Genomic DNA, 9,174 nt, shown 5'->3' on the forward strand with positions numbered 1-9,174 from the left:
CACCCCTTCTGCTCGGTGATTGTCGACCGGGTGACCATTATTCCGCCGCGCGACCCATGGCCTTTCTCCACAGTCACGGCGGGTGACCTGGAGGACCTCGTTGCTGAGAATTTACTTCGCCCTCTCTCTGATGAGAGGCAGCCAGAGTGGATTCCCTCCCCCCCCCCCGAACGGAGCCGCCCCGTCCCCGCCGCCGGGGTACGTCGTGAGCTTCGTCTCCTTCCACGAGCGGGGATTCGGCGTGCCGGCATGCCGCTTCATGCGGGCGATCCTGCATAACTACGGGGTGGAGTTGCACAACCTCAGCCCCAACTCCATCTCGCAAGCCGCCATCTTTGTAGCGGTGTGCGAAGGATACTTGGAGATCGACCCCCACTAGGACTTGTGGACTCATTTCTTCTCTGCGGAGCTTTTTGCTTCGCCGACGGGAGAGAGAAGGGTCCGCGCGGCAGTGTGGGCCGACGGCTGCATCCTCCAGCTGAGGCAGTCGCGGGCGTCGCAGTATATTCCCGCCGTCCTTGCGTCCTCGAATAAAGGGTGGCAGCGCCGATGGTTTTATCTCCGGAATGACGACGAGAGGCTCCCGTCGTTTTCTCAGCGAGTGGTCACTGTCGCCGCCGATGCTTGGCGCTACGGGACCCCGCACGACAGACAGAAAACTCTCGAGCCCATTTGAAAGCTCTCTTCTGGGTTTTGGTGGTTTGGATGACAACCCAATTAAAGGACTAACAAGTGTGCTAAGTGTTGAACAGGTGCTTAATGCAAAGCTAACAGGGTTCAACACAAGTGAACAAGTGTGATGGTCCAAAGACTAGATTATCTATAGATAATGGACATCACAAGTAAGATGGACATTGCTTAAGTGAGACTCGGTGTGCGTAACTCAGAGACAATCGATCAAGCCAAGGATGGAGGCAAGAAGAGGTTCGAGGTACCGAGTGCACGGGAGAAGGTCAAGGAGACCAGGAACCCAAAGCCAGGGGTGAAGAAGAAGACTTGCAAAGTCAAGGTTGATCGAGTTACGAAGAGTTATGGTGCATCAAGGATCACTACATAAGGACATGACTTACAACCAATGAGGTAACATCTACAATTATGTGGTGTAAGTCATAAGGCTCAAGATCAAGCTCAAGAAGTGAACGGGGGTTGGGGCTCAGATATGTCAATCTAGATCAAGTCAAGTTGACTTGATGGTTTAGAGTCCAACATCGACCTCAAACAAGCCAAATTGGGTAAAACGATGAAAAAGGTTAAGTATGTAAGGTTTGAGTGTTCAACCATTTTGCATACACCTCTTACTACAAGTTTGGTGCTTTGGTTTGCTCTCTAACTCTTTCTGTAGAGAAAGTACCATTCTGAGCTCTGCTGGAGGAGAAACAGAAAAGCTAGGAGAAGAACAAGAAAGATGTAAGTTTCTAGGACTAAATCAATTGGATTATACTCTAAATGTGTTTGTTTAAGTCTCAGGAAAATCCTCCCAAAAGTTGAAGTCAAACGGAGAAAGAACGGAGGAAAAAGCACTTAGTGTGCTGTTGGATGGTGCACAGGACAGTGAATAGTAGTTGTCCGGTGCACAGGACAGTGAATAGTAACTGTGTCCGGTGCACAGGACAGTGAATAGTAACTGTGTCCGGTGCACAGGACAGTGAATAGTCGCAGCGTCCGGTGCACAGGACAGTGAATAGTAACCTGTCCGGTGCACCAACGGCTAGCTGTTCCAGAGAAGGAAACTGTCAATCAGATCTGTTACTGTTCACTGTCCGGTGCGCCACCGGACAGTCCGGTGCACCCGCAACCAGGGAAGGCTGGGAGCTTCCAAATGAAGCTCTAACGGCTCCTAGGCCCTTTGGGGCTATAAAAGGGACCCCTAGGCGCCTGAAACAAGAACACAAGTGCAGCCAACAATTGTATACATCACTCGGATCGATTCTCTCTCTCCCTCTTGTGTAAATCTCTCTAGTTTGTGTGAAGGCAAAGTTATAAGCCTTTAGAGAGTGGAGAGGTGCTGCAAAGAGCTAGAGCAAAGTCTTGAGCGCATTGTTACTCCGCCGGAGTGCTGTCAAGAAGATTGTAAGCAGCCGCGGCTTTGTTGTAACCCAACTCAACATAGTGGAAGGCTCTATCTGTCATACTGACAGATCTGAGCAAACGGAGGAAGGAGTTGAAATAGAATCCAAGCCCAGGTGTGGCTAACTCCAACGAGGACTAGGCAAGCATTTCAGGCTTGGCCGAACCTCGGGATAAATTCCTGCGTCTGTGTGCTTCGCTCTGTATTGTGTGCTGACTCTCTGTCTTACTCACTTTTTATATCTGCACTTCAACACTTATCTGTGGTACAAGTTATATTTGAAGTGCAGGGCATTTTGAGACAGGATCTTCTATTCCGCTGCAACCTACTCGAAGGATCTTTCATTCCACTGCGATCTAGTCTTTGAGTAGAGTAAGAACTAAAGTTTTAAAGTGATAATTTTTTATTCGCCTATTCACCCCCCCTCTAGGCGACATCCAGATCCTGTTCCCGGGCAAAGGGAACTTTCAATTGGTATCGGAGCTAGGCCTCTCCAGTGTGGGCTTAGCCGTCCGGAGATGACAATGTCGTCACAAGAGGTAACTCTAGAACTTCTTTTAGGTGATGGTTCTAATTATAAATCTTGGTCTGTCTCTATTTATAATGCTTTCATGCATATTGATCCTGATTTGAGACAGATCTTTAGTAGAAGTATTTTTCCCTCTAATATTAGTAAAAACCTTTCTAATACTGAACTAAGATGTCTATCTCTTAATCACCATGCTTGCAACATCTTAGTTGACTCTCTTTCTAGAGGTGCTTATTTTGCCATCATGAGTAGTGATAGTGATTTATTTGTTGATGCTCATGATCTATGGACTAGAATTAAATAAAATATTCTGAGTCCAATTGTACTACTTCTACTCCCTATGTTGCTTGTGGTACTAACCTTTCAAAGGGAGAAGAAAAACGATGGCAACCAAACGATGAATCCACCTCACCGACAAGTTTGTCTTCCACTAGTTATAAATGTCTTATTGCTAACAATGATAGTGGAGACGAAAGCGATGATGAGGAGGAATATGAGGATGATAGCGAGGATGAGTCTTCATCACCACAAGGTACATTTTCCTGTATTGCTTCCACTAATAATAATGACAGGGAAAATGAGACCAGTGATGTGGAAGAAGAGGAGATTCGCCGGTTCTACACCCATCTCAACCAAGAAGACAAAGTGCTCTTGGTTAAGTTGTTGAGGAGGAACAAGGAACAAGGCGAGACGCTTCTCAGGCTAGAGGAGACTCATCAAAACCAACGACAGCCTGGAGAAGATGACCAAAGAACATGAGGAGCTAAAGTGCTCTCATGATAATTTGGTCCAACAGTATGAATCTATTTTATTTGAGCAAAGAAATAATCATGATGTATTATCTGATGTTGCTCAACTTAAAACTGAGAATTCTATGCTTAAGAGTCAAGTAGAAATGATAAATTTAGAAAAACTTGCTCTAAATGAAAAATATGATATGCTATCTTATTCTCATAATGAATTAGTTGATGACCATATCATGCTTAATGTTGCTCATGAGGTTGTAATTTCAAACTTAAATTCATGTGAACCTCATTCTTGCACATGTGCACATTTAGATAATATATCACCATGTGCTAACCCCTGTTGCTCAAAAGAAAGCAAATTTTTGAATGAGCATCAAGCTGCAGGATCAAAAGAAAGGAACAAGAAAGCAAAGCAACTAAGGAGAAGACGCATTGCTCAACCTCCTCAAGATATCCACGGACGCGTGGTGAAGAAGCTTGAGACGGGAGAAACCGCAGCAAGTGTTAAACTCCATAAGAAGGATGTTCCTAAAGCAATAAATGAAGAAATCAACATGAACAAGGAAAAAGGTAAAAATTCAATTAGTCATGTTGTTTGCACTGATCATCTCTCTATGTCATCCAAGAGCAAAAAGGGAAGAGGAAAAAGGAGGTGCTTCAAGTGCAAGGAATTAGGTCACTTCATTGCGTCTTGTCCACACAAAGACAAGGATGAAGGAATGAGGAGATGCTTTGGATGCAACGATAAGGACCATATGATCACTTCATGTCCGCTCATGAAGAATCAAAGACGTGCACCCTCCAAGATGACCCTCACTAAGCAAAAAGACAAACAACAAGTGTCAAGTCAGGTTGAGCGACGCTTCTGCTACATGTGTGGTGAGCATGGTCATCTACCTAAGGTATGTAAGAAGGGTAAGGTTCCTAAACAAGTAAATTTATCTCAATCTTATTCGCTTAGGAGACCCAAATCATACACTTGTGCTAGATCAGTAATGAGATCACCTAGAACTAGCACAACTGCTATTTGGGTACCAAAGGCCCTTTTAGATGAACGTTATGGACCCATCTCGAGATGGGTACCAAACCGTGCCAACTAGACCATGCAGGTGCCTCGAGATGGACTGGAGACCCTGGGAGAGCTTAAGATGGTTAATTCAAACTCTATGCTTAAGCTATCAATTTTAATGTCTATTTATTGACCCAAGGTTGAATTATTGTGCAATACTAATCCCATGTTCATCTCGAGTTAAATAAGTTGTAGATGTCCTTGATCATTATTGGTGAATCAAGCGAAGGACTTTGATGAGAATCTGCAACTTGCTCTCCAAAGGACGGTACCCGTGTATCTTAAGTGCATTATTTCTAATCAGCATTGCTTTTAAGTTGGATTGTCGTGCTATACCTATCCTTGGAGTAGTTATGCTTTTGAGATTGCTTGTGTTGAATATCTTTCAATTAATGATCCATGATTTCCAAGATCACACTACAAAACAAACCCCCCTATAGCAACGTATACCTAGCAACATATAGTTATATGTGTTGGAAGTGATTAGGTTGCAACGCTTGTTACATGTTGCAAGCCACATTCGTTAATAATAATGGTACTAGCAACGTTTAACATGCGTTGCAAACTGCATCCGTAGAGTAACTACGATCACGACAACGTTTACCATGCGTTGCAACCGTATGCGTAGAGTAATTTGAATGGGGCAACATTTACATCTGTTGAGTAATTTTGGTACTGATGAGGCAATAATGAAACTGTGTTGTTTATTTTTTTTAATGAAACATAGTGGTATGATACTTAATTGTGCAAAAATATAGAATGAGAAATTGAACAACAAACATGTAGAATGTAACAAAAGGCAACCAACTCCAGTATGAAGTCCTTTTGGTCCACTTTTGTATTGATGTTTTATTTTATTAAAATATTTGTTGCATCCTTTTTGTGATTTTACTTATCAAACGCCCTCTAGCCATGTGAAAATAGTAGTTGCGATTTGTCAAGGCACTTAAAGTTATATATTTGTTGTAATTTTGTTTATTCGGCAAAAAAGAGCTTAAAGTTTTATATTTGTTTATTCGGCAAAAAAAAGGCCTTCAGCAGCCTCGAACTCAAGACCAACTGTTCAACTTTAACACCAGCTAACCAACCGACCCTAGAAGATTTTCATGTATGATCGCACTTCAGTTTTTTATAACAATTCTTGCAATCCGCTCGGCCTCCCTAGATCCCTTCAAGACCAACAAATCCGCGCTGGACGCGACCTCCCTGGATCCCAGAAATCCGCGCCTCCATTTTCTGGCCGCGTCCGGCTGCGCCTGCCAAGCTCGCTGTGTCCATTTTCTGGCCTCCAGCCACACCAACGCCCTGTTGGCCGCTGCGCACCACCGCCTCCTCAAAAGTCAGCGCGCGCCTTCTGTAGGACAGCGAGAGGAGACGAGGAACAGGATCGAGCCGGTCTCCCACAGTGAAGGACGTGATCCCCACGACTTCATTAAGGCCTACTCCCCGCCACAAGCGCTCAGGCAAGGTATCCATCTCATTCCCCATGGAGATATTGGTGTGTTGTGTAGACATCATTATGTGCTGAAACTGACTACTCATTTACTCAATGGAGTTACCAATGTCTCAATTTTGGATCAATGTATTGTAGTTATGTTTGGAGAAATAAACATATGTAGATGAATGGTTGTATTTTGTTCCAGTGTCGGAATGGATATTGGCCTGGTCAAGCGTCTTCTGCGTTACTCTAAAGGTTCTGATCCATATCTAGCTGGTGTAGAGAAATTCCTTGAATTTGCGTTTAAAGATAAACCTGAAGGTATCAAGATTTATTGTCCATGTCAGACATGTGTGCACACTACTGTTCAAACAAGGGATGACATGTATGGGCATTTGGTGTGCAATGGGATACTTGAGAATTATGATGAATGGAATTTTCAAGGTAATGTTTCAGTGCGACACACAAGTAGTCCAGAACCAAATTCGAATATTGACGAAAGGTATGTTAATGTTGACCAGCTGTTACAAGACGTCGTTGGTCATTTGTATGATGACACACCTATGACTGATGGTCAAGAATCGGTCCAGGGACCCAATATAGAAGCACAACAGTTTTATAAACAGCTTGAAGATTCAAAAAAGCCATTATGGATAGGTTGTGAACTCACACAACTAACTTTATTTGTGCTTTTGTTTAATATCAAGTCCATGAACAAATGGTCAAATAAATCTTTTGGGGATCTACTTGAGGTTCTGCATATGGCTATTCCTAATGGAAATGAACTGCCCAAGAACTTTTATGAGGCTAAGAAAATAATATCTAAATTTGGACTTGGATACGAAAATATTGATGCCTGCCCAAACAACTGCCAGTTGTATTGGAAGGAAAAGAAGAATGATGATTTTTGTGCAATCTGTAAGGTTTCGAGGTGGAAGGATAAGGATCCAACGTCTGTATTAACAAAGAAGGAAAGAAAGAAAGCAACACCCTGCAAAGTTTTACGATACTTTCCAATTAAAGAGAGGCTGAAAAGAATGTTTATGTGTAGAGAAACAACTTCTCTTCTAAGATGGCATGACGAGGAGCGCATTAAGGATGGTGCATTAAGACATCCTGCTGATGCACCGGTGTGGAAGAGGTTTGATGAAAAGTTCCTAGGATTTGCAGCAGAATCACGTAATATTCGTTTTGGTTTGGCTACTGATAGATTTAATCCATTTGGGATGATGAGCTCTACACATAGTTGTTGGCCTGTTATATTGGTGGTATATAACCTTCCTCCATGGCTTTGCATGAAAGATCACAACCTTATGCTCTCTTTATTGATTCCTGGTCCTAAAAGTCCTGGAGATAGAATTCATGTGTTCCTTGAGCCACTCTTGGATGACCTAAAGGAATTATTTCTAACCGGCTTGTACACATATGATGCATCAAGAGATGAGAGTTTTACTATGCGAGGGGCCGTGCTTATGACCATAAGTGATCTTCCTGGTTTAGGAATGCTTGCTTCTCATATGGTTCATGGGAAATTCGCATGCCCTCCTTGTGGTGAAAATGTCTGGACAAAACAGCTGAAGAATGGTCGTAAATCTTGTTTTATGGGAAATCGCCAATATATTGATATTGATCATTCTTATCGCTTGGATGCAGACTCATTTGATGGAACGATAGAGCTTCGAACAAAACCTAAAACCTATTATGATCGTCCAATTTTGGATGAAATCATCACACTTGGTGATTTCAAGAACTCAAAAACTTACAAGTCAGTTAGTAGTCTATTCAAATTGCCATATTGGGATGATAATATTCTTCGATACAATCTTGATGTGATGCATATAGAGAAGAATGTATTTGACAATTGTTATGGTACAATATCCAATTTGGATGGAAGGACAAAAGATAACCTACAAGCTCGTCTAGATCTTGTCGAGATGAACATTAGACCGGACCTCCATCCACAAGAAAAACCTTCAGGAAAGTTTTACTTGCCACCAGCTTTATTTGCTATATCTAAAAGTGAGAGACGAGCATTTTGTGATTTTCTTAGAAAGGTTAAAGTTCCTGATGGTTATTGTAGAAACATATCAAAATGTGTTAATGTTACTGAAGGAAAGATTGTTGGCCTTAAAACACATGACTGTCATGTCCTGATGCAGCAGCTCATGCCTATTGGTTTGAGGGGTCTTCTTCCAGATGATATCACAGCTGTAATATTTGAGTTGTCTTCTTATTTTCGAGGGATATGTTCTAAAGTGCTTCATGTTAACGAGTTGGACCATATGGAAAAATCAATTGGCATTACTCTATGCAAAATGGAGATGATCTTTCCACCAGGGTTTTTCACGGTTATGGTTCATTTAGTAGTCCATCTAGCAACTGAATGTAAGCTTGGTGGACCAGTTAACTATAGATGGATGTATTTTATTGAGAGGTACATCTTCTAACTATTACATGATTCATGTTATAAGAATTTCTTGTGGGGTTGAATAATTCACTTGTCTTGCATTGGTTGTAGGTACCTAGGAAAATTGAAATCATATGTTTGGAACAAAGCATATCCAGAAGCTTCAATAGCAAATTCATTCTTGGCAGATGAGTGTATGGTGTTTTGTTCTAGGTACATAGAAGGTTTCGCTACCAAGCATAATAAACCATCAAGGAACGATGATAGTTTGGACCATACCCAATCGAAGATGGTTGGACAAGATTCATCTTTATTCCCTTCAGTAGGGAAATCATTGGGAAAACCAGCCAATTTTGAATTAAGTCATCTAGAGAAATTGCAAGCGCATAGATATGTGTTGTACAATTGTGATGTTGTTAATCCATATCTAAAGTAAGTGTTTTGGTTAACTAATGAACTATGCATATAGATTATGAATTATATAATTATATGGTAATCATGGTATAGGGAACATGCTTCTAATCTGAAACGAAAGAGACGCGGCCGTCGCCTAACTCCTAAAGATATTGAGCAGATACAGAATAAAGAATTTCCAGAATGGTTTAGACAACATGTAAGTAGCCTAATCTGATATTTATATTGAATGGAATTTGGGTTTTCTTACATGTATAAATATACACTCTTTTTGTGTGTCTACAGATCTTGCATTTAGAAGAAAAAAATGGACCCGACAGCATTAACGAAGACATTAGATGGTTGGCACGAGGTCCATTGGAGTTTGCAAGAAGACATAGAGCATATAACATACATGGGTTCAGATTTAGGGCCAAAAGGTATGATAAGGCGACACAAAATAGTGGAGTTGTTGTCACTGCAAAGACCTCTAGCTATTCTTCAGCTGGTGATAATAAGCCTAT

The 9,174-nt window shown here is 41.8% G+C and overlaps 1 protein-coding gene across 1 annotated transcript; it reads left to right on the forward strand.

The window, feature by feature from the left end:
- The first annotated feature begins 6,062 nt into the window (after positions 1-6,062).
- LOC103634696 (uncharacterized) lies at positions 6,063-8,888 on the forward strand. The gene is made up of 3 exons (XM_020542510.2): positions 6,063-8,284; positions 8,369-8,689; positions 8,765-8,888. Exons 1-3 carry the CDS (start codon positions 6,063-6,065, stop codon positions 8,886-8,888), a joined length of 2,667 nt encoding a protein of 888 aa, XP_020398099.2.
- Positions 8,889-9,174: the final 286 nt, after the last annotated feature.

Source organism: Zea mays, chromosome 8 (genome assembly GCF_902167145.1).
Source record: "Zea mays cultivar B73 chromosome 8, Zm-B73-REFERENCE-NAM-5.0, whole genome shotgun sequence".
Lineage (NCBI taxonomy): Eukaryota > Viridiplantae > Streptophyta > Magnoliopsida > Poales > Poaceae > Zea > Zea mays.

What these genes read in the sequence shown, in the direction of transcription:
- LOC103634696 (XM_020542510.2), top strand. Translation starts at nt 6,063, where the DNA reads ATGGATATTGGCCTGGTCAAGCGTCTTCTGCGTTACTCTAAAGGTTCT. An exon ending in TGGATGTATTTTATTGAGAG is followed by an intron (nt 8,285 to 8,368) that starts GTACATCTTCTA and finishes CATTGGTTGTAG; the next exon opens with GTACCTAGGAAAATTGAAAT. An exon ending in GTTGTTAATCCATATCTAAA is followed by an intron (nt 8,690 to 8,764) that starts GTAAGTGTTTTG and finishes ATCATGGTATAG; the next exon opens with GGAACATGCTTCTAATCTGA.